Source organism: Vombatus ursinus, unplaced genomic scaffold (assembly GCF_900497805.2).
Source record: "Vombatus ursinus unplaced genomic scaffold, bare-nosed wombat genome assembly UNPS02012319.1, whole genome shotgun sequence".
NCBI lineage: Eukaryota > Metazoa > Chordata > Mammalia > Diprotodontia > Vombatidae > Vombatus > Vombatus ursinus.
The window spans coordinates 3830577-3857230 of NW_020952097.1; the positions used below are offsets into that span (position 1 = coordinate 3830577).

Genomic DNA, 26654 nt, shown 5'->3' on the forward strand with positions numbered 1-26654 from the left:
ATAAAACAGAACAGCTCTTTCCCTGAAGCCTCTCCCAATCCAAGTTTTCTTCTCCATTCATTATTAATGAGGGGCAGTATGGTATCCTGGAAAGAAAGCTGGTCTTGTAGTTATAAATACCTGGGTTCAAGTCCTCCTCTGAAAGGAGACAGATTGTATGACCATGGCTAGGTCACTTAATATTTCAGTATCCTAGGCAACTCACTAATACTTTAAGTCAGAGCAATTGCCAGAGCAATTTGCCAGGGAATTTCCTCTATCTATGACACTATAAATCCCAAAATAACAATAATAACAGCAATAGTGATAAGTGACCCATGTAGTACATGTATGTGTGCTTTATACACATTAGCTTATGTAAGCCTCACAAGAACTCTGTGGTACTATAGCTAATATTAACCCCATTTTACAGATGAGGAAACTGAGGCACAAGAGTTAAGATCTGAAACTAAATCTTTCTGACTCCAAGATCAATGGTCTGTCCACTATAGCAGGCTACCTCCCTGGCTCAACTGGTTCTCACAAGATGCAGTTTTTTAGGGCAGCTAGGTGGCACAGTTCAAATCCGGTCTCAGACCAGACACTTGATACTGACTAGCTGTGTGACCCTGGGCAAGTCACTTAACCCCAATTGCCTCACCAAAAAACCAAAAAAGATACAGTTTTTTTTTTAAAGTTTTGATACACTTTATAGTTCTCCCAAAACAACCACTGCATCTCATTCATAAATCTAGCAGAGGCCGAAACACCAGACTTGGGGTCTAGACTAGCACATCAGGGAATGAGATCTCCCACTTGACTGTTATTTTCTAGAAAATCCAAGATTTACCCCCCTGTCATAGAGTCTTTGCTCTCTATGATCTCTTCTTTTTAATGGTATTTTACTTTTTCCAATTACAAATAAAGAAAATTTTAATATTTATTTTTTATAACATTTTGAGTTCCAAATTTTCTCCTTCCCGCCTTCCTCTCCCCCCTCCCTAAGATGGTAAGCAACTGGATATAGTTTATATATATACATATATGTATATATGTATGTATGTATTGTTTTACATATATATGTAAATCATGTAAAACATATTTCCATATTAATCATGTTGTGAAAGAAAAGACGGGACAAAAGGAAAAAAATCAAACACACACACAAAAATAAAGTGAAAATAGCTTTGATCTGCATTCAGATTCCATCAGTTCCTTTTCTGGATGTGGATAGCATTTTCCATCATGAGTATGACTCTTTCTTCTTATGTATATAAGGATATGGCTTTGCTATCAGAATTTTACAATTATAAGTACTCTCTTCCCTCATGCTGAAAAATAAAGTCCATCTTGCTTGCTACAAAATATATGTGGATGGACATGTGCATATACACATTTATGCACATATTAATTGTATATTAATGATTGAAAAAAAAGGCCTTGTTAGGATTTTCTTATGTTGTGAGTTTATTTCCTCCTCCCCTCTAGACTCCAAGTTAGCATAGCCCAATTTGGAGGGTCCAGTGGATTGAGCATTAGGCTTGGAATTAGTAAGACCTGAGTTCCATTTAGCTTAAGATACTTATTAGCATCCTATGTGTGACCCTGGTCAAGTCACTTAACTTCTGTTTGACTCAGTTTCCTTATCTGTAAAATGGGATAATAATAGCACCTACCTCCCAGAGTTGTAGTAAGGATCAAATACAGTAATAATTATAAAACACTTAGCACAGTGACTGACACATAGGAGGTGCTATATAAATGTTAGCTATGGTTATTAAAATTAGAATCCCAAAGGGAGGAGAAGAAACTCTATAAAATCTTTTGATTTCTCTCTCTGTCTCTCTCTCTTTTTTAACTAGGTAATGGGGTTAAGTGACTTGCCCAAGGTCACACAGTAAGTGTTACATGTCTGAGGTTGGATTTGAACTCAGGTCTTCCTGAATCCCAGGCCGGTGCTCTATCCCCTGGGCCACCTAGCTGCCCCCTGATTTCTCACTTTGACAAAACCCAAGGCCCCTCTCCTGACACTGACCAGACCATTCAGGAGTAAAAAAAAACTTCCCAGGAGGATATACACCCACATCAACTGGCTCATGTCCTCTAAGTTTTCATTGTTCATTTCATTTACTTTCACCCCTGAAGCAGCAAAGAAGGTCTCCCCCACTTTTCCAATAACATCTTCAGAAATAAGCATCTAGCAGGGCTCACCCAGCCCCAGAGCATATACCTGGCACCCTAGATATCCCCCCTGCTAGCTAACTTTGAGTAAATCAGAGAACATCCCACCCCCTTCAACTGTGCTTAAAGATCCCAGAGTATGGATCTGAAAGCAGAGGGAGCAGATGATGACTTCTCTTTGCCAGTCACCATCCCTGGAATGTGGAAAAAGAGAGAGAATGTCTGACAGGCATCACAAATAGGATTTTCCCCACAGAACAAGGGAATCTAGGAAGCTATGTTTACAGCTACTATACCATAACTCAATTTGGATGCCTATTCAGAGGACTGAAGCATCTCCAGGCCCCCTGAGGTGCTGGTTGGCTGGACAGAATATCCTTTGGTCTTGCACCTTCTCCTTTAACCTCTCCTGTGCAGATGCTGAGTGACCTCCTTTGGAGAGGTCTTTGTCATCAAATTTTAGAACCTGCACAGAGAGCCCTCAGTGGCACTGACTGGCCCTCATTTAAAGCACCAACATCGTATAGCAAAAGTCTTGTGATTCTACTAGGTCTATATTCCAAGGACATCCAAAAAAAGGGGGGGGGAAGAACCTATTTGTACAAAAATATTTATAGCAGCTCTTTTTGTGTTAGCTAAGAATTGGAAACCAAAGGGATGCCCATCAATTAAGAAATGACTGAACAAGTTGTGGTCTATGAATGTAATGGAATGCTATTGTGTTATAAGAAATGATGAACAGGATGCTTTCAGAAAAATCTGAAAAGACTTACATGAACTGATGCATAGTAAAGTGAACAGAACCAGGAGAATATTGGACACAGTAACAGTAATATTGTTTGATGAAGGATTGTGAATGACTTAGCTATTCTCAGCAATACAATGATCTAAGACAATCCCAAAGGACTAATGATAAAGCATACTATCCGCCTCCAAAGAAAGCACTGATATTGATTGAACACAGACTGAAGCATGCTATTTTTTGCTTTCTTTCACTTTTTTCTTTAATTTGAGTCTTCTTGTACAAAATTACTAATGTGGAAATGTTTTGCATAATTGTACATGTATAACCAATATCTGATTGCTTACTATCTCAGGGAGAGGGGATGGGTAGGAGGGATAGAATTCAGAGCTCAAAACTTTAAATAAAACTGTTAAAAAAATTTTTTTAAGTCCTGTGATTTTTGTCACTGTAGTTCCACCCTTCAATAATGCAGATCACAGCCTCTCCACACCTGAAGAAATGGCTCCTAAAAGTCACCAGGACCCAAAACATCATTATCTGGTTGCCAACCTTCTTGTGAAAAGTTACATAAACAATTATTTTAAATGGAAATGTAAATTACATTACACAAATCCCGGTCTTCTTCAACAGATGATATGGAACAAGATGTCCACTTTCGTCAATGACCTAGGGTCGTCAATACAAGCCAGCTATTCTCCCCTGCTGCTCTCAGGGCCTAATGAGGTGAATGAAGCTATTTATCTCAACCCTCCTTGGTCCCACACTTCTATGCTTTTTCATAGAAGCCCCAAACAATGTTAGAACTGGAAGGCTCTCAGAAACCATCTTACCACCCCCCCCCCCCAAAAAACAAACAAACGTGAAAGAGGAAAACATGAAAATTAGAGAAGAAACAGAGAAATCTGAAAACCAAAAAGCTATAGACTACTTTTAAGACTAAGAAAATCTATCATTATTTTAAAGATTTTTTAAAAAGAGAGGAAGATGTTCAAATCCTTCTCAGACACTTGACATTTAGCAGCTGTGTGACCCTGGGCAAGTCACTTAACCCCAATTGCCTCACCAAAAAAGCAAAAAAATTTAAAAAAAAGAGGAACTCTATGAACACAATTACAAAACACTTTTCATGCAAATAAAATCAGAGCTAAATAATTGGAAAAACATCAGTTGCTCGTGGGTAGGAAGAGCTAATATAATAAAAATGACAATTCTACCTAAGCTAATTTACTTATTCACTGCCATACCAATCTAACTACCAAAAAATTATTTTATAGAGTTAGAAAAAATAATAACAAGATTCATTTGGAAGAACAAAGGTCCAGAATATCAAGAGAACTAATGAAAAGAAATGCAGGGGAAGGTGGCCTAGCCATTCCAGATCTTAAATTGTATTATAAAGCAGCAATCATCAAAACTACTTGGTACTGGCTAAGAAATAGAGTGGTGGATCAGTGGAATAGGTTAAGTATGCAAGACACAGTAGTCAATGACTATAGTAATATATTTTTGATAAATCCAAAGACCCCAGCTTCTGGGATAAGAACCTACTCTTTGAAAAAAACTGCTGGGAAAACTGGAAAAGAGTGTGGCAGAAACTAGGCATAGTCCAAAATCTCACACCATATACCAAAATAAAGTCAAAATGGGTTCATGATTTAGATATAAAGGCTGATATTATAAGCAAACTGGGAGAGCAAGGAATAGTTTACCTATCAGATCTATGGAGAAGAGAAGAATTCATGACCAAATAGGTGATAGAGAACATTACGAAAAGCAAAATGGATAATTTTGATTACATTAAATTGAGAAGTTTTTGCACAAACAAAGCCAATGCAACTAAGATTAGAAGGAAGGTAGAAAATTGGGAAAGAATTTTTATAACCAGTCTCTCTGATAAGGGTCTCACTTTTAAAATATATACAGAATTAAGTCAAATTTATAAGAATACAAGCCATTCCCCAATTGATAAGTGGTCAAAGGATATGAACAGACAGTTCTCAGATGAAGAAATTAAAGCCATCTATAGGCATATGAAAAAATGCTCTAAATCACTATTGATTAGAGAAATGCAAATCAAAACAACTCTGAGGTACCACATCACACCTATCAGAATGGCCAACATGACAAAACAGGAAAATGATAAATGTTGGAGAAGATGTGGGAAAATTAGAACACTAATGCATTGTTGGTGGAGTTGTGAAATGATCCAACCATTTTGGAGAGCAATTTGGAACTATGCCCAAAGGGCTATAAACATGTGCATACCCTTTGACCCAGCAATAGCACTTCTAGGGCTGTATCCCAAAGAGATCACACAAATGGGAAAAGGACCCACATGTACAAAAATATTCATAGCAGCTCTTTTTGTGGTGGCAAAGAATTGGAAATTGAGAGGATGCCCATCAATTGGGGAATGGCTGAGCAAGTTGTGGTATATGAATGTGATGGAATACTATTGTGCTATAAGAAATGATGAATAGGCTGACTTCAGAAAAACCTGGAAAGACTTGTATGGTCTGATGCTGAGTGAAGTGAGCAGAACCAAGAGAACGTTGTACACAATAACAGCCATGTTGTGTGATGACTAATATTGATAAACTTAACCCTTCCCAGCAATACAAGGATCTAAGACATCTCCAGAGGCCTTGTGATGGAAAATGCTATCCACACCCAAAGAAAGAACTATGGAAGCTGAATTGTTATTTTTTTTCTCTTCTGTTGAGTTTTGTTTCCTCTTTCTGATGGTTCCTCCTATTGGTTTTAATTTCTACTTACAACATCATTAATGTGAAAATATGTTTAATATGAATGTAAATGTATAGCCTATATCAGATTGTGTGCCGTCTTGGGGAGGGTGGTGGGGAGGAAGGGGGAGAAAACTTTTAAACCCAAAAGCATATGGAAGTGATTACTGATAAATCAAAATAAATTAATAAAAAAAAAAGAAAAAACACTAAGAAAATCTATCATTATCTTAATGATTTTTTAAAAAGAGAGGAAGATGTTCAAATCCTTCTCAGGCATTTGACATTTAGTAGCTGTGTGACCCTGGGCAAGTCACTTAACCCTAATTGCCTCATCAAAAAAGCAAAAAAATAAAAAAAAGAGGAAAATGGTAAAATAAAAAATGAGCTAGGTGAATAATTAACAGAGTAAAAACAAATCACCTGGTCTAAGACCCTCATTTTACAGATATAGAAACTGAGGCTGAGGGAGGGGAAGTAACATGCTAGAAGTCATATATTTAAGGGTAGAGAAAGAGACTAAAAGCCAGACCTCTCTACTCCTGGGCTAGACCTCTTTCCATTGGACACCTGAATTCTTACACTCCCCTAAGTCTGTATTTTCTAGCTTTTACATCCCAACTCTTGCTGTCAGCTATCACTCTGCCTGGCCTTCTTTCTAATTTGCTACTTCTAATATTCTGCAGGCTGATGGACCAGATAGCCATGCTTGTTAGAATCTTGGCTGAGATGAATCAGTGACCTGGACTTCCCAGCAGTAGACAGAGCACTAGACTTGGAGTCAGGAAGACTTGAGTCTAGATCTGGTGTCAGATACTTAACTAGCTATGTGACCTTGGGCTAGTCACTTAACTGCTATTTGCCATCCGTAAAATGGAGATAAATAAGAGCACCTACTTCTCAGGGTTCTTGTGAGGCCAGAATAAGATAATATTTTAAAGCACTTTGAAAACTTTAGCATGCTATATAAATGGTAGCTATTATGATGATGTCACAAGGGAACCAGACTTTTCTCTGTCTCCCTCAAAATCAGCCACTGAAATGCCCCAAAGAAGAAAAAGTTCTAGCATTAGTAACAAACACAATGAATAAAACAAAGAAACTATTTGATATTAAAAAGATGTTTTACTTTGAGGAAAACTAAGAAGGAACACAATTAGCATATACCCCAAGGATGTCAAAAACAAAAAGCAATATTCAGAGCAGAACTCTTGTGGTAATGAAAAGCTGGGAACACAGCTTGAGGAATGGCTGAACAAACTATGGTCTACAAGAGTAATGAAACATTATTCCTCTATAAAAAATGAAGCCTATGAAGAATTCATAGCACAAACTGCTATGAATGTGTACGAAATAAGCAGACCTGGAGAATATAAGCAATGACTACAATAGTACAAAACAAAAACAACAGTAAAAAGCAGTAAAAACTCACATTATTTGTAATAACTGATCTTGATCCCTGATGAAATACACTGTCTTCCTCTTGGTAGTGAAGTGGAGGACTATGAAGGCAGAATATTGCATATAGCATCTGACAGGGTCATTTTGTCCATTAGTTTTACTTAGCAATTTTTCTTTGTTAGAAGGAAAGTTTCAATGGGAAGGAAACAGGGTATTTCAGAAAGTAACTGTGGCATAAAAAAATGAGCACATCAATGAAACTTTTAAAAAAGAAAAAGAAATTAAGGGATAATGCCAGGAAAAAATGAAAAACAAAGAAATACCAGGGTTGATCCCCTAAATTCCTGAAAGATCAAATCCACCAAATAAAAGCACCTTTAAAGATTTAAATGAAGATTCCACCTCCTCTAAAAAGTTCAGGGAAAGATTAGAAGATGATTGGAATGAAGCAAAAAAAAAAATTCCTATAAAGCAGTAATAAAGAACCTTATACAAATGGGGGCAGAAGGAGGGGGGAACCAGACAGGATAAAATTAAAAAGCAGCATGAATGTAGTGGAGAGAACAGTGCAGTGAATCTGGAAGAATGAGCTCAGAAAAATCACTGAACTGGAAAAATGTTTGAAAGGAATGCAAATAAGACGGATCCAGAGAAACAATAGAGGAATTTGAGCTTCAATTCAGGTATCCCTGAACATAACAAAATAGAAAGAAATCAGGTTATTATACTTCCCCAAAAAAATCATTCAAAAAACCTACCAAGAAGCAATGCTCTCACAAGGCAAAATTGAAGGAATCCATATATATCTAACAAGGAGAAACCAAAAATTCAATTCACCTGAGTATATCAAGGTCAAGCTTCAAGATACAACATAAAGAAAAATCCCTCAAGCCACTCAAAAGAAAGAAATCCCATGTCAAAACACACCAGTCTATATGTCTACAGATTTCTCCATGAAAATCAGATAAGACTGAAGAAGTTAGAATACAACACATAACACTTTAAAACAGAATCCATTTTCAAACCAACTATTCTATTAAAAACTAAAAGAAAGACATTTAAAAACTGTAGAGAATTCAGAGAATTCATAGAGAAAAGTCATCCATTCCAAATACCCTTCAAAGTAAGTTAGAGCCATTGAAAAGGAACTAGGTGGTGCAGTGGATAGAGCTATGGCTCTAGAGTCAGGAGGACCTGAGTTCAAATCCAGCTTCAGACACATAACACTCATTAGCTGTGTGACTCTGGGTAAGTTGCTTAACTTCAATTGCCTCACCAAAAAGCAAAAAAAAAAAAAAAATTAAAAAAGAAAAAAGAAAAGGTATTGTTATCCATTTCCTCACTCACTTATTCAACAAGTATTTATTAAGAGTCTGGTGTGTGCAGAACACTGGATGAGGTATTAGGAAAGACACAAAATTCAGATAAGACACAGTCCTTGCCCTCATGGAGCTTAAGTAACAGTAGGGGAATTAGACAACCAAAAATACTTAAACTACATACAATAATTGCCTATGTTTTCACAGAATCTCAGAATTCAAGAGTTGGAAGGGACCTCTCTAGTTCAATCCATACATAAGTACAATCCCCACTATTACGTACCTGAAGAGTATTCGTCCAGCCACTGTTTGAATACCTCCAAAGAGAGAGACCTCTCCACCTTTCAGGCAGCCCACTGCTCTGTTAGGAAGTCTTCCCTGACATGGAGTCGACATTTGCCACTTTGTAACCTCTATCCATTATTCCTGATTCAGTCCCCGGGGGCCAAACAGAACAAATCTAATTCCTCTTCCAAGTGACAGCACTACAAATACTTTAAAAAAAAAAAAAAAAAAGCTATTCTGTCCACACTCAGATTTCCCTTTGGCAGGTTAAACATCTCCAGTTCCTTCAATGGAGACTCATAACCATCCTGGCTGCCCTCCTCTGGATACACTCCAGCTTATCAATGTCTCTCTTAAACTGTGGTTTAAGAACCAAAACACAATGAAAAACGAACTGGACACAACACTCCGAATGGAGTGTGACTAGGGCGCAGGAAAGCGGGATTTTCGCCTTCTTAATCCTGGAAGTCATACTTCTTTAAGGTGGCCCAATCTTGCTTTAGCTTTGGCTGCCACGTCAGACTTGAGCTGGAATTCCACTAGAAATCCCAGATCTTTTTCAGACAAGTTGCTATCTAGTAATGCCTCCATTTACCCTGTACTTATGAAATTGATTTTTTTGGAACCAAAGTGTAAGACTTTATATTTATCCTTACTGAATTTTATTTTATTTTATTCAGCCCAATGCTCTAGTCTGGCAAGATCTTTTTGGGTCATCCAGTGTGTTAGCTATTCCTTCAAATCTCATGTCATCTGCAAATCCCATGAGTTTGCCATTCATACCTTTATCCAAGTCATTAATTAAAATGTTAAACGTCATAGAGCCAAGCACAAAACCCTGGAGGCCTCCTACCAGGTGGATAATCAAGTATAAACAACTACTTTTTGAGCATGGCTATCCAACTGGTTCTGAATCTACCTAATGGTATTATTTTCTCATCTACGTATCTGTCTTCTCCTCAAGAATAGCATAAGTATCAAATGTTTCGTTAAAAACTAGGTAAACTATATCTACAGCATTTTCCACATCTACGAATTTGACAACTTTCAAGAAAAGGAAATAAGGTTAATCTGCTGTGGCCTGTCTTGGATAAAGTTCGTTGAAATCACTGATTCTCTTTCTAGATATTCACCAATTATCGCATAAATGATCCATTCTAGAATTTTTCTAGGATTTGACATCAAGGTCACTGGCAGATAGTTTATAGGTTCTATTCTTTTCTTTCCCTTGCAGGGTGCAAAGTGATGTGTAAGGTCCAGAAGGTACGGTCATTGGCAACCAGAAGGATCAGGAAAAGTTTCCTGAAAGGGATGTCATTAATAGGAGTTGAATTTCAAAGGCAAAGAAGGGAGACAAGGGCATTGCAAGAATAGCATAAGGAAGGATGGATGAATAAGAAAGATAACATGGAGTGACTTGGTCACTGACTGGAGGGGGAAAGGAAAGGAGAGCAAAGAGTCAGATGTAACTCCAAGGTGACAAACACGAGAGGACAGGGAAAATGGTAATGCGTTAATGAAAATACTAAAGTCAGAAGGAAAAGCAAGTTTAGGGGAAATAAAAGAAATTCATTTTGGGATATGCTGAGCTTGAGATGCCAATGGGATTTAACACAAAATTTTCAACATTTAACAGAATAACAGGGTGCTTAAAACCAGGTAATAGTCATAATCATACTTAATATAAGAGACTAAGCCTCCAAAAAGAAACTTTAAAAAATACAACATTGTATTGGTTAAAATACTGAATATTCTGGTTAAATTTTGAAGGGGAAAAAAAAGACAAACAGAAGGGCAAAAATTGTTTAAAAAGACATTGGAATTGTATTTAGTTTTGTTAAGCTTGGTTCAGTTAAAGGAACAGTCATAACTTATGGCTACAGACTAGAGTTCACATTCCCTTCTCACAATACAAATAACAATTATAACTAAAAGTTGTAGATATTAAGTCAAATCTAACCATCGTCACATAAAATAGAAAAAGACTGAATTCTCCAATTTAAAAAAAAAAAAGGTTATAGAATAAATTACAAACCAGAATGTAGCAATATGTTGTCTTCAGGAAATATAGGTCATACAGAAAAGATTCATATGGATTGTAATTATAGAGCTTATCTAATATATACACACATATGAAATAACAGTGAGGAAAATAGAAGTGGCAATGACGATATCTGAGAAAACTGAAATCTCAAACCAAAATGCACTAAAAGGGGCAGCGAGGTGGCGCAGTGGATAGAGCACCAGCCTTGGAGTCAGGAGGACCTAAGTTCAAATCCAGCCCCAGACACATACCACTTACTAGCTGTGTGACTCTAGGCAAGTCACTTAATCCCAATTGCCTTGCAAAAAAAAAAAAAAAAGAAATGCACTAAAAGAAAAATCCTCAAGTTTTTCCCTATTTAGCTAAATGGAACAATTATTTATGAAAAAAAAATTTAGTATACATGTCCAAAAAAAAAATCTAGTATTTAAATTAATTCCTAAAAGCTTACAGTGTTGCAAGAAGAAACCAATGGAAAATTAATAATTACAGGTCTCAGTGTCTGACTATCAGAATATAAAAAATTAAGCAAAAAGATTTTCAAAATTTAAAATACATATTTGAACAGATTATTTAACAAGCTGCATATAGCAGTTATATGGAAAGAATTTAAAGGAAAAACATCATAAATATAACATTCTTTTCAAGTATACATGAAACACTGGCAAAGAAAATTGACTTGGTCACAAAGGAGCCCTTAAAATTAAGTAAATTTTAAAAGGCAGAAATTTTACACATTACATCCTAAAATCATTCACCAGAAGAGTTCTATTGATGCCTTCTATTGATGGCATGGAGATGACAGTGGATACAAACTCTACCAGGTTCTACCAAACTGGAAAGACTTCAATTATGGACCCAACAACAGACTGTGATACAAGAACCAATGTTGCTAAGTAGGGTGAGACCCACCACCAGAAGGCTGATCACCAATTGTGAATGTTGTTGTTTTTTGTTTTCTGCGGTATTTTTTAGCTGTGCAAATATAAGTATATGTAAAAAAAAAAAATACATATGAGGAAATCTGTGAACCAGAAAGGAAATGTATTTGACACAGAAGACAGATGTTTCCATTGATTTGAAGAGCTGTCATATGAAAAAGGGATTAGGACTTTTCTGCTTAGCTTCAGGGGTCAGAACTTGGACTAATGGATGGAAGCGGTGGAGAGGAAGTTATCATCTTAATATCAGAAAAACCTCCTATCTATTAGGGCCATTAAAAAATAGAATGGGATACCTTGTAAGAAAGTGAGCTCCCTGTCACTGGAAATCTTTACAAATAGGATGGAGGACCACTTTTCAGGGATCCTGCAAGAGGGATTCCTGTTGAAGTGTAGGATGGACTATAAGAAGTACATGCCAATTCTGAAATTATAGTATTCTATTCTAAGTCTGCCCTTAAAAAAAAAAATGAACTGTGATTCTTAGTATTCTCCTGCACAAACTCTAAAGGAAAAGGGATGCCCTAACATAGTGAAGTTCCCCAGATACTCCTATTTGTAGAGAACTGCTAACTGCATTGAGATCCAGAACACTACATGGCTCCCTCAGTGAGATCCATGATTACTAGAAGAGATAGACCAAGCAATCCCTACAGGAAAAACCAAACGGACACAGAATGCACATTGCCTGGATTATGATACACAGTTGGATGGGAAACTGAGTTAATCCATCAGTAGGCATATTTTGAATAGACACTTAAGATGGAGAATAAACTGGGCACAAAGTTGGATCACCTAGGCAGCTTGGTGGCACTCTATCTAGTGGATAGAGTGCTGGGGCTGGAGTCAGGAAGACCCAAGTTCAAATCTGGCCTTAGACTCTTGCTAACTGTGTGATCCTGGATAAGTCCCTTAACCCTTGTCTGCTTCAGTTTCCTCATCCTTAAAACAGGGATAATAGTAGCACCTACCTCCCAGGATTGTTATGAGGGCAAAATGAGATAATAATATTTGTAAAGTGCTTTCCAAACCTTCAAGTGCTATATAAAGGCTAGTTATTCTTATTACCATGAGCTTGGGCTGGTTTACATCTGGAAAATTATATAGTGATTTCAACGATCCCAACGTCCTCTCTACCATAAAGTCCATCTTTTTAAGACCAATATTCTTCCAATGATGCCATATGGCTATATATCATGGAATTCTATGATTTCAGAAGAATAAAATTGAAGATAACTCAAAGGGCATGGAAAAAGACATGACCCGAGGCAGCTGGGTAGCACAGTGGATAGAGCACCGGCCTTGAAGTCAGGAGGACCTGAGTTCAAATCCGGCCTCAGACCAAACACTTGACACTTACTAGCTGTGTGACCCTGGGCAAGTCACTTAACCCCAATTGCCTTTAAAAAAGAAAGAAAGAAAGAAAGAAAGAGATATGATCCAAAGAGATTAAAGGAAAAGGAAAAGGACCCATGTGTACAAAAATATTTCTAGTAGCCCTTTTTTATTAGTAACAAACTGGAAATTAATGGAACACCCATCACTTGGGGAATGGCTGAACAGCTCATGGTATATGAATGTCATGGAATACTATTATACCATAAGAAATAATGGAAGGGACCATTTTAGAGAAACCCGGGAAGATTTGTATGACCTGATGCAGAGTGAACTGGGTAGAGTCAGAAGGACATTTTTACAAGTACAAAAATATTGTTAGACAAACAATGTTAAAAGACTTAAAATGCTTAATAATGCAGTGGCAAACCATGATTCTAGAGGTGATGGACTCAAGATGAGGAATATACAAATACATATTAATCTCTATCTATCTATCTATAATATACACATATACACACACATACATACACACATAAACATACACACACACATATGCATATAATGTGAACTCTTTAGATTTTTGGCTAGTTTTGTTGAATTTTTTTCTTTTTTTCTTCATTATTATAAGGGATGGCTTTCTAGGAGGGGGTAGACAAAGAAATATATTAGGAAATGCAGATGACATAAAATAAAAGAAAAAAGCAAAAAATCTGAAAAAATTATCAAGACATAGAGACAAAAGGCATAAAAATATTCTTTTAAAAGACCAAAAATAAGGTGGATCTATATAAGAGACAATGTGTAGACAGACCCTCCCCCCCCACACCCAGAGCAGTCAGGTGGCACAATGGATAGAGTGCTGGGCCTGGAGTTAGGAAGACTCATCTTCCTGAGTTTAAATCTGGCCTCAGGCACTTACTAGCCATGTGACCCTGGGCAAGTCACTTTACCCTGTTTGCCTCAGTTTCCTCATCTGTAAAATGAGCTGCAAAATAAAATGACAAACCACTCTGGTATCTTTGCCAAGAAAACCCCAAATGGAGTCAAGAAGAGTCAGACATGACTGAAACAACCAAATAACAACAAATGGACAGAAAATTATTACACTGACATCTCCAAGATACAAAAGGAACTAGAGAAAAACTTCCACCATGTTTGGTATATTCTTGAGGGAGTGTTTATGAAAAGTCCAATTTTTTTTATCTGTAAACTGAGACCAAAATTACAAAGCATGAAAAGCCATAGAAGGCTATAATCTATATCAATAAAAGAAGTGCCTACATCAAGGAGATCATGGATGCACCCAAGTGTATACACACACAGGTGCACACACACACACACACACACACACACACACACCTTCTCAAATTAATTTCAGATTCATTATAATATCAAGTAAAACACCAATGGGTTACTTTATAAACATGAAAAAAAGAGAAGTTTATGCAGAAAACCAAATAGGTGAGAATATAAAAAAGAGATGAAAAAAAGTTAATGGATAATTTCAAAATATACCATAAAGAGATAATTACTGTGTGAAAACTACAGGGGGGGAGGGACAGATCAATAGAAAAGAGCAAAGATTTAATAAAGGTTAATTGTCCAACAAATGTTTGTCTTTAATAAATCCAAGAATACTAAACACTCAGTAAATTGAGGAATTATTGGAGAAATTGTATTATAGAATGGTGAAACATGAATCTAGCTCCAAACACCACATCATATACTATAGTATGTTCCAACTGAATCAATGAGTAAATTTTTTTAAAAAAAATTTCATTTAGAACTTAGTAAACTCTTTTTCTCTTTTTTTGTTCTTTAACATTCTTTGTTGTAAAGGTTGACTTTCTTATAAGGGGAAGGGAAAGGGAAAGGATACAGGAAGACATTTAAATGATATAAAAACAAAATACATTAATTTTTTTAAGTTAGAGCAATAGTAAAAAACAATACTAAATTAAAAAAAACGTAAAGATGAGAAGATAACACTAAATGTAATTGGAGTAACTCTAATCAAGATTTTTAAACATGGTGTCAATTTGAATGGGAAATGGATTAAAGTAAAGATAATGACTCTATTACAATTTCAGGGATATCTTCAAAATTATGCAAAGCAATCACCGCAACAAGGAGACTAAAACAGTTCTGATGCCTCAGCCAACAAATACAAAATGATTTCCTTGCCAAGCAGAAAGACAGGGCAGACAAGAGCAAAAAAGGACACCACCGGCCCAAGGCACAAACTCATTTGCACAAACATCATGGAGGAGCATAACTATGAGTTCAGAACAACTGGAAAAAACAGTGGAGGGGAAGACAAGCCTTCAGAAAGTTTGGCAAGAAATCCAATGAAATCACATCATCCTATCAACATTTATAAATGAAACTAGAAGGAGAGCAACAAATAGATGAGGAAATACAACAGATCTGCCAGTGTTTCTATAGTGATCTATTCTCATCAGTAATTAGAGTGTAACCAATACACTTTGACTCCACTACCTCATTACACCACTGATGTATGGAAGCATCAATGGCATTTAAGATGTTAAAGTCAGAAAGCAGGGCTGGGACCAGACCAAATGTTGGATGTGACACAATTTTTTAAAAATACTACAAGAATCACTTTTTAAAGATTTCTCAAAAAGTTCCAAAAGAATGACAGCACTGGAGACAGCACTAATACCAAAAGAAGGCAACAAGAAAAGATCAACAACTACCAACTGATTTATCTACTTTCTTATGAGAATAGAATAAATACATATCAAAGGTATAACTGAGGAACTCAAGGAGGAAGTAGGCTACTTCCCTAAATTATTTTCTATACTAGATCACATCTTTACACTTGTACAGCTTACAGGTGTAGGGAATACAGTATCATACTGTATTTATTGTTTATTGATTTTTTTTACAAAAAGAATTTTAATTCATTGAGCAAAATGTGGCCTTAAAGGATCTCCTTTTAGAAGACATCTCCCATGCATATGTTATAACATCATACAAGATATTCTGTTATCTCTATGAAAAATGACACCATAGAGATAATTTGTCCAGAGACTTGCTAAGTATCAACATCAACTAAGGCATAAAATAGGGAGACTAAAGGTGTTCACCTGTGTCACAGAGGATGTCCTGTGCAAAGCCCAAGTAGAAGAGGGATTCCTTATTGACAGAGAAGCTCTCCCAATGCTCCTGTTTGTGGATGATACCATGATGAATTCATCGAGCCCTGGAACACTCCAGTGCCTCCTTAACGAGATCCACAGCCACTCAAAAAGAGGATTAGTCTAGCAATCCACACTATGAAAACAAAGTGGATGAAGAATGCATACTGCCCAGATTATAACATGCAGTTGGACAGTCAGCCCATTGAGGTAGTCCATCAATCCATATATCCTGAGTATATACTACAGATGGACACAGAGGTGGGCCCAGAAATGAATTGTAGATAAGTGGATAATATTGCATTTGAGAAATCACATAGCTCTTTAAATACCAGTGTTCTTTTGGTTGTAGTTATGTGGCTGGGAATCACAAGTCACAACTACAGGTGATCCAAAGAACAATGAAAGAACCCACAGGTGTATATAAATGGTATGTTACCAATAATGACTGGCTTGGAAGAAGTAGCATAAGAGACACCATCAAGGACATACATGACTAGGAAAGGAAACAGATTGATCTTTTAGCAAGAACAAGGGATGACAGATGGGCAGTGCATAAATGGAAAAAAGAAGTAGGCTGGCCACCTAGTAAGAGCAAAGGTGAGCCACTTGAGTGTTTCAGTGGTATCCATGAAATAAAATAACCAAAGAAAGACCTCTAGCAGCATGAGGTGGACCCTCAGGAGGATTTGCTGAAAAACAGCAGCATCTGAAGTAAGAAGGTACAGATGGATTATGAGATGGACTGGTAACAAGGTCACAGATCCACTTAAGTACTGAAATAATGAAAGACTTGCAGAAGAAGAAAAAAATAAGCCATGTAGGAAAAAAAAAAAAAGCAGAACCAGAGAGAGAGTGTATACACTGACTTGGACTGGATAAAGGAAAAAATGAACTTTTCATGAATACAGGTATAAAGACAAAGATGGGAAGGCTACTCAAATGGGAATACATTGTTATCATCCTTATCTACAATGTGTATTTATTATAGTGGATTTTTTCTTTAAGTTTCTGTTTGTTTTTGTTAAGAGTTCGGCTGAATTACTGGATTCCATGTGAAGGTGTAAGAGCCCCCTCTATGTGCATTTTTACCCAAGGGCATTTCTAGCGTATTCCTGGGTTCTTGTCTATGTCCTATATTCCCCAGGTTGCTAGATAACTGGTTTCTAGATAAGTGAGGTGTTACTGTATTTAAACTTCATTTAAGCTGTAGCCAGTAAGTCTGTTGTAGGTCTGTTCAAGGCTTAGTTCAAGCCTCTGCTGGGGCCCTATGGGCCATCCTTAAAGTGTTCACCATATGGATTCAAACAGGAGAGACAGAGGAGGAGAGGGTACCTCTCTTGTTTTCACAGAATCACAAAGTTTAGAATTAGAAAGGACCTCTGTGGCCATCTGGCCCAACCCAAATGAGAACCGAATCCTTATGACAATACAACTGACAAGGGGTTGGTCGCCTAGCCTCTGCTTAAAGACCTCCAAGGAGAGGGAGTCCACCTTCTACCAGGCCAGCCCCTTCCACTTTTGCAAAGCTCTCATTATTAGGAAGTTTTGCCTGACAAAACCCAAATTTGTCTCTTTGTAACATCCACCCATCGTCCCTGGTTCTGCCCTCTAGGGTCAAACAAAACAAATCTAGTCCCAACTTTATGTAGCAGCCTTTCAAATACTTAAAAATAGCTATCATGGCACCCCTACCCCATGATGTCTTCTCTTCTTAAAGCTCAATATCCCCAGTTCCTTCAACTAATCCTCATATGACAGACTCAAGACCTTTCACTATCTTGGGGTCTGGGACTGAATACCTTATTCCAGATGTAGTCTGAAAAGGGCAGAATACAGAGGAATTGGCCTTTGTTTTCAGTCATGTTGGATTCTTCGTGACCCCAGTTGGGATTTTCTTGGCAGAGATACTGGACTGGTTTGCCATTTCCTTCTCCAGCTCATTTTACAGATGAGGAAATTGAGGCAAATAGGGTTAAGTGACTTGCCCAAGGTCACATAGCTAGTAAATAGCTGAGGCTGGATTTGAAGTTGGGTCTTCCTGACTCCAGGCCCAGAGCCATGCGCACTATCGCGCCACCTAGCTACCTATCACATCCTTATTCCTGGGAGCTATCTCTCCTAATGCAAACGAAGCTCATCTTAGCTTCTTTCAAACTATACTGGTGACTCAAATTGGTCTCGGTCCACTAAAGTTCCAAGATCTTTTCTACATAAACTTTTGGCTAATTGTGTCTCTCCAACCTTGTGTTTGTGAGATTGATTTCTTTAATCCAAAGTGTAGAATACTTGGATTTCAAAAAATTTTGCTGTTGAAGAGACTTCTGTGAGTGAAAGGAAACCAGATAAAATGAGGCACTGTGGTAAAGGGGGAAGTGTGCTGGATTTGGAGGCAGAGGACTTGGGCTCTGCCACTCATTATCTGAGTGACCTTGGCAGCTAGGGGGCATAGGGGACAGAGCACTGGGCTTGGAGTCAGGAGGACCTGAGTTCAAATCCAGCCTCAGACATCTATTAGCTGTGTGACCCTGGGCAGGTCACTTAACTTCTTATTATCCTCATTTTAAAGTTTCCTCAACTATAAAATGGGGATGATTAGCACTTACTTCCCAGGTTTTTTGTGAGGATCAAATGAGATAATATTTGTAAAGAGCTTAGCACAGTGCCTGGCACATAGTAGGTGCTATAGAAATGCTTGTTTCCTTCCCCTTTCCTTTCCCCCACCTTGGGAATTCAGTCTCTCTAGGGCTTCAGTTTCCTCAGCAGTAAAATGATGGAGTTGGATTAGATGACCTCTCAGGCGCCTTTCAGTTTTAAGTCTAGGATGCTACAGATCCAGTGACTATCTCAAAGGGCCTTCCCAGCTCTAAAAGTCTATGACTCTATGACCCAGTCATGCAATGGGGAGCTTCCCAGTCTGGGGGATGGTGCCTACACCTGGACTGCCCCCATCCTAAGTAGACTGAGGGAACCTGCTCCTCCCCAGAAGCCCAGAGGAGAGGAGCTGAGAACACATCCTTTGGGTCATCCCCAGAACCTTCTTGATACAATCTGGTGATGTCTACTGACCTCCCCCTGCCCAATCAGGAGGTCTTCACAAGAGAGTATGAGTGAGAAGCTAATCTGTTCTCCTGAGCGTGTTGGTCATAAGAGAGGCTCGGATTGGGAGGCTGAAGGCTTGAGGCCCTGAGCCTTGCCTATAAACACCTTATCCCCAGTGGACTCCAGCCCTGGTACTTACATCAGGTCCCACTCCAGACCTTCTTCATCGATGTCATACATCAGATTCATCAGGCGCCTCTTGAAGAAAATCTCAAAGCGCAGGTCGTCCTCAAACACAAGAGATTTCTCCAGCCCTCGCTCCACCACCTGACAAAGAAACCAGGTGATAAGAATGAGGAGGAAGAACTGGCAGCCTTGATTCACAAACTCCTGGGGCCTAGAGAATGTCCACGCCTCTTGGCAGTTACTCCCATTGCACTACTATTGAAACATCTGCTCTCTAACCTACTTCACCCACAAGCCTGTCCTGCACACCTCTACCTGCTGACTTGGCACGCATCAGAAATGCAAATTTGGAGATGAGAGATAAGGACACACTAGTCTATGCACACACCTATGCACTTACAGAGAAATTTAAGCTACTTACACACATGTAGGTGCAGTCATACACAAGTTTTTATATCAGGCTGACATACAGATACATGTGAGCATTGCCTCTTTCTCATATCCTCTCTAACCAATGGAATGTTCCCACCACAGAATCCAATGGTCCATGAGGCAGCTGAGGGTCTGAGGAGCCTGCTTAGCTGTCTCATCTTCCCTAACCACCCAAAGAGAAAGTAGAATCATTCCTACTAATCCAGGATGCCCTTAACCTCCACTTAACTTATTCCAGACATCATTCTTCTCCCACTCCTTCCCTACCACTGACCTTCTTCTGTTTCCCCAAGGCCAGTGTTTCAGTCATTTCAGGGGCCTAACTGACTCATCCCAGGAAGAAAGGCAGCCAGCCAAGAGAAGCCCTGGCTAGCCCGGGTCCACTCTCCCCTCCTCCTCACTCTGGCCAAGGGCAGAAGGTCTGTACATCTACCTATATCCTGCTGCTATTTGGTGCCTTCTCTCTCCTTCTTGGCCCAGCTCACTCACACTGCCATCTCTCAAACAACCACAAACACATTTTCTACTTCAGACACAGCCAGCTCTTAGGGATAAATACCATCCTCCACCTCCAGGGTGCCCCTTCCTCTCTTCCTTTCCCTTCCCCACAGCTCCCAGTTGTAGAAGCAGCTAGCTAGGCTTCTCCAGTCTCTCCCTGTGCTAGAAGGCTCATAACCACCCTTTATGATATCCAGGCTAGACATCCTGGATGAGAGAGGCTTCAGGGGAACACCGTAGCTGCTTCCCGAGACAGGGAAGAGGGATTAGACTTGTTCTCCTTGGCCCCAGAGGATGGCACCAGGAATATGCTACCGAGAGAGAGGTTTGAGCCTGATGTAAGGGAAAACCTAGGAAAAATTAGAGCTGTCCCAACAACAATAAAAACAACTCCCATTTCTATAGCACAGGAAGTTTACAAAGAGCTTTCGTTTACAACAACGCTATAGACATATCTCCATTTTTACCAATGAGGAAAGTGAGGCTCAAATAAGTTAAGTGACTTACTCCTGTCTACGCAGCCAGGAAGTGTCTAAGTTGGGCTCTGAAGCCAGGTCTGACTGCAAGTGCACTCTTTCTGTTACACCATGTGCCCTTTCTGGTGATCAACAGAAGGTAACTGCGATGCCCATACCCCCATCTGGATTGTCACAACCCCCTTGTTGGAATGCCCAAGAGAGGATTCCAGCTCAGGTCAGACTACATGCCCCCTGGGGGTCTTTCCAACCCTTGAAATAAGCATGACTCCAGCCTTGTAGGCACAGACTTACAGGCTTTCAAAGTTAGAAGGGACCTCAGGTGCTATCAAGTACAAGCCACGTCTGGACTACCTGACATTCATCCACCCCTCCTTTGCTTGAAGACCTGCCACAAGGGGGAGCTCCCTCCCTCCCTCCCAAGGCTGCCCATTCCTGTTTGGGACTGCTCTAGTCATTAGGAAGTCCATCCTGACATCATCAAACTGGCCTCTTTTTGGCTTCCACTCTTTGTTCCTAGTTCTGTCCCATGGGGCCTGACAGAGCGAATCAAATCCTTCCTCCAGAGGACAGGTCCTTCAAATCCTCGAAGAGAGTTATCATGTTCCCTTATCTTCCCACCCTGGTCTCTAGGCTAAAAATACCATTCTGCGCCTGGTGGGGATGTGGAAACCCATAGGGCGTTCAGCTGAGCTCTCTTGAGGCACTGTGGCGTGAGATCAGGGGAGCCCTTTCCGTTGGCACTCACCTCCTTCCAGATTTGGTGGTGACTGAGGAAGCAGCCCAATTCCCCCTTGGTGAGTGGGCGGCCGTGGTAGGGGTCCTGGTAACCAGGTAGCATATGAATCCCTAGTGCTTCCACTTGGCTTGTGTTCATGGCTCTAGAAGAAAGATGAACACAACTGTTTTCTAAGCCATTCGAGGTTACGGGCGATGGCTGAGCCAGCTGCAGACAGTACATGGGGGGAAAGCGGACAGAAATAAACTTTTATGTAGCACCTACTATAGTGCAAGACACTGTGTGTAACATCACTTTACAAATATTATCTCATTTGAGCCTCACAAAAACTCTCCAAGTTAGGTACTGTTATTATTCCCATGTTTACAGTTGAGGAAACTAAGGCAAACAGAGGTTAAATGATTTGTCCAGGGTCACACAGCTAGTAAGTAACTGAGGTCAGATTTGAACTCCAGTCTTCCTGACTCTAGACCTAGTACTCTAAGCACTGTGTCACCTAGCTAGTCTGATGAGCCTGCCAGAAGCTACCGGGCATTGCACACCTATGCATCTGCCCAGTGAGGAGGGCCATGGGCTGTATATCCTCTCCCACAGAACTGGTTAAGGACATGTGGAGCATACTATACCCCACAGAGTAAGACCTGGGATTCCTATGGGAATGGAAAGTGAGACTGGCCATACCCTGGCAGGGGATGCGCCAAACACCATCCCAGGGCTGAGGAATTCTGTACAATTCTTAGGAGAGAGAGGGCTCATCAAAGGACTTGTGGCTCATATTTCTGGAACTGCAATGTCACTGGTCCCTGCTGTGACCCAGGGCTTCCCCAGGTCCCCTGGCTACTCACCTTCCATCTATTGCATCAACAATTTTGCATTCAATCTCTTGCTCATAGAGAGTCCTCAGCATACGCTCACGTCTGTCCAGTCGACGTTTAAGATTAATCATGAAGACCTATAAGGCCAAACACAAGGCACGATCAAACCCCAAAGTCTCCTTCCATCCTCTCCCTCCCCTCCTCCTCCCACGTCTGGCTCTCCCCAGGACCAGTGACCATCCTCACCTCATCAAAGCCCATCTTATCAGGTACCTTGACCGGGACAGAGGTAAAATGTGAAGGTTCCACTGGGGGGTACTTTACTGTAGGAAAATAAAAGATAAAAAGACATGCATGGCATCTTTTGTGTATCAAAGAACTGGAAACAAAGCAGATATCTATCACCATCATGCCCCAAGAACCTCATCATCCTACAAGATCACATCAACCTTGGAACTCACACCTCATCAGAGCCATCTGCTCCTGGGACCACTCTAAATAGATGGCGGAGCAGAGCTGTCTTTTCATTTCATTTCCTTCCCTTCCCTGTTCTCCTTTGGATTTCATGCTTCCAAGCTGGGTCCCCTTCCTTCCTCCACCACCTCCACTTTTCAGCTTCCTTTAGTGTATTGTTTTCTCTCATTAGAGTGAAAGAGGGCAGGAATTTTCTTTTTCATATTTGCATCCCCACTGCTTAGCAAAGTGCCTGGTGCATAGTAGGTGTTTAATAAATATTTATTGACTGTCTGACTACACAGCTCAACAAACTGTAGTACATGAACCTAGTGCAATATTACTACGCTGTAAGAAAGAGTGACCATGAAGTTTAAGGGGGTAGGGAGGATAGAGGAGGAAGAGGGAGTTGTATGATCTGAAATAAATCAAAATAAAAAGAACCAGGTTAAAATACACACAACAACAATCTAAGTGGAAAGAACATAATACTATAATGACCACACTTGGCCCCAGAGAAAAGATATACCTCCTTCTCTTCTTTGCAGGAATGGGGGACTCTGGGTACAGAACACTGCATATACTTTCAAACCTGCTTGATATATTAGTTGAATTTGCTAAACTGACTCCCCCCCTCCTTTTTTAAATCTCTGTTACAAGGGATGGCTCTTTGAGTAAGGAGGGAGAGAACAATATATTTGGAAATTAGGGTGATTTAAAAAAGGTATCAATAATTTTAAGAAACATGCATGATGGTCCATCTACTGGCCTAGCACCAGACTATCAGAAATGTGATTTCAAAGCCAACAACCCCAAACACCCACACATGTAATTCCTGCCTTCAAGAACTCCCTCCCCAAATGCATAAGACATATCATACCACATCACCACACATGTGGGAAATGGATACATGTGCACAGCAGACCATACATGAGATGTGTGTAAGAACAATGGAATGGAAAAACAAATACAAAAGGGAAATCATTTTGTATACATGCTATAGGATACCAGAGAGAGGGAAGGAAATGTCTGGAATTATTGGGTTGGGTCAGCCAGGGAAATCTCTATGGAGGAAGGGAGTTTTGAGAAGAAACTGAAGTGAACAGAGGTGGGCAGATGAGCATTCCAGGCCCACAGGATGAGAAGCAGATTAGCTGGAGCAGAAGGGCCACGGTGGAACACCACACAGATTGGAGCTATTGCCTTCCTCACTAGAAATGCCCAGGGACAGGAACCCAGCCTTTTGAAAGCTGAACTGACTTCCACCAACCTTCAGTTCTGTGTGCCTGGAGTCAGGACAAAGACATAGTGTGAACCTTTCCCAAGGAATACGAGGGAGAGAACAGGCACTAGCCTGTGCTATGGACTGGACTCCAGCCAGAACAGGAAGGCAGCTGTAGGAACCACCAGCAGGAGCCAAACTGCCAAACACCTCCAACGAAGGGTCTGCCCTCCGGGCTCATATGTCCTCAACTTCTGCAATCTAATTCCTTTTTTGCTCAAAGGCTGCTCCCATCCAGGTCATTAGTAACCTGTTAAGTTCCCAATCCCTTCTCATTCTCCCTGAGCCCTCTATGGTATTTGACGTTAGTGAGAGACAGTATGGGCTGAACAAGTTGTGGTATGTGATTGTGACGGAATACTATTGTGCTATGAAAAATGATGAGTGGGATGCTTTCAGAAAAGCCTGGAGAGACTTGTATGAGCTGATGCAAAGTGAAATGTATTGTGCACAAAATAACAGCAACATTATAAGATGATCAGCTGTGAATGATTTAGCTATTCTCAGCAATACAATGATCCAAGACAACTCTGAAGGACTTATGATGAAACATGCTATCCATCCCCAGAGAAAGAACAGATGGTGTCTGAATACAGAAGGAAGCATATTTTTTTCACTTTCTTTATTTTTCTTGAGGTTTTTTTTTTGGTCTCTTTCACAACATGACTATTATGGATATGTTTTACATGACTACCCATGTATAACCTATATCAAATTGCTTACCTTCTCAGTGGGGGAAGGTGGAGAGAGTGGAGAGGGAAGAAGGGAGAGAATTTGGAACTCAAAGTTTTTTAAAAAAAGAAAGTCAAAAAATTGTTTCTACATGTAACTGGGGAAAAATAAAATACTAAATCAAAAAACCAAGAAGAGAGAGACAGAGACAGGGACAGAGACAGAGAGAGCATGGGGCCATGTGAAAAAAATGCTGGATTTTAAGTTAGAGGATGGGGGTTCTAATGTGACATTTACACCCTTCATGACCCAGCTCCAGTCTACCTTTCCAGGTTTGTTATACATGACTCCTCTTCACACATGCAATGATATAGGCCTCATACGTAATATTCCATTTCCCATCTCCATGATTTTCATAGGCTGTCCCCCATGCCTGGTATGCATTCCCTCTTCTTGCAGAACCCCTAACTTCGTCAGTTAAAGCACCACCTTCTTTATGAAGCTTTCCCCCCAGCTGCTAGTACCTTGCCTTCAGAATTACCTTGTATGTAAGCTCCTAGAAAGCATGGACTGTGTTTAATGTTTGTCTTTATATTCCCACCACCTAACAGAGTAAATGGCACACAGTAGGCATTTAATAAATACTTCTTGATTGATTGATTCTTGACTTTGCTAATCATTGAACTTGGGCAAGCTATTGAGCCTCTCTGGGACTCAGTTTCCCCATCTGTAAATGGGGGGAGGGTGGACTAACTAATGTCTAAGACGACTTGCAGTTCTTACTCTACAATCCTGTGACCACTTTCTCCCTTTTCACAACTCTCCAGGAATCTTTTCCCTCTCCTCTGTCTTCTTTCTCCTCCCACTCTAGAGAAGGATATTCTCCAAGAAGCAATGGAATTTAACAAGTGCTTATGAAGTGTTCTACTTTGTGTCAGGTGCTGTACCAGGCACTGGAAATTCAAAGACAAACGAGAGGTGGGTTTAAGCCCTCTCCTTGCTCCACTCACCCAGAAAACATTCTAATGACTTCAATTAATGGTGTCACAGAAGATCCCCAAGCCTCCATTTCCAGTCCTCTCGATCTCTTTCTGAGCTCCAGGCCCACATCTCTGCTTGGCTATCCCGCCAGCTCAACCTGTCCCCTCACAGGCACATTTCCCCCTAAACATCTCCCCCTTTCTCATCTGTATTGCACAATTGGCCCCACCATTCTCTCAGGCCCACAGGACCAAATGCTAGGTCATCTCTGACTCCTCACTCTCCCACTATCTTCTGTCTAGTCATTAAGTTCTGCTGATTCTTCCTTTGAAGTGTTTCTCTATCCTTTCTTTCCCACTGTTATGCCTCCTGTTTAATGACTGTTTCACCACATATTCAATGACAGCATAGCTCCCCTGACCCCCAACAGAAGGCTTCCAAAAGAAAAAGCCAATGGGTGGCAGAATTTCTTATTCTAACATGGCTCTCCTTGATTTGTAGGATTTCACTGTTTTATTTTCCAACAGTAACTTATGCTCACAGGGTCCCCTGCTTTACACCATCTTCAGAGTCTGTCCAGGTGCTCATATTTCCTACGACATCTAATGACTAATCTCAGAGTCCCAATTAATGTTATTCAGGGGCTTTGGTTCTAGTTTAAAGAATTAAATGGTATGTTTCAGGTGATCTGTCCATACTACCCTATGCCTCCACTCAGCAAACTCCAATGACTTTCTAATACCTCCAGAATCAAATATAAACTCCTTTGCTAGGCTTTTAAAGCCTTTCACAACCTGCCTGGCCCCTTCCTACCCTTCTAATCTTCTTACACCTTACTGCCCTAGCAACACTGATCCAGCAACATTGGCTTTCTTTCTTTCTTTCTTTCTTTCTTTCTTTCTTTCTTTCTTTCTTTCTTTCTTTCTTTCTTTCTTTCTTT

General features: G+C 39.8%; 1 protein-coding gene across 1 annotated transcript in view; it reads right to left on the bottom strand.

Annotated features, from left to right (window-relative positions):
• The window catches only part of COLGALT1 (collagen beta(1-O)galactosyltransferase 1), a 39337-nt gene that overhangs the window by 3653 nt on the left and 9030 nt on the right, over positions 1–26654 (bottom strand). Inside the window, exons 7-10 of the mRNA XM_027857781.1 lie at positions 22573–22649; positions 22357–22463; positions 21521–21653; positions 19380–19507 (exon numbers count right to left, since the gene is read on the bottom strand). Coding sequence (XP_027713582.1) covers positions 19380–19507; positions 21521–21653; positions 22357–22463; positions 22573–22649 — 445 coding nt within the window. The remainder of the gene's footprint in view (positions 1–19379; positions 19508–21520; positions 21654–22356; positions 22464–22572; positions 22650–26654) is intronic.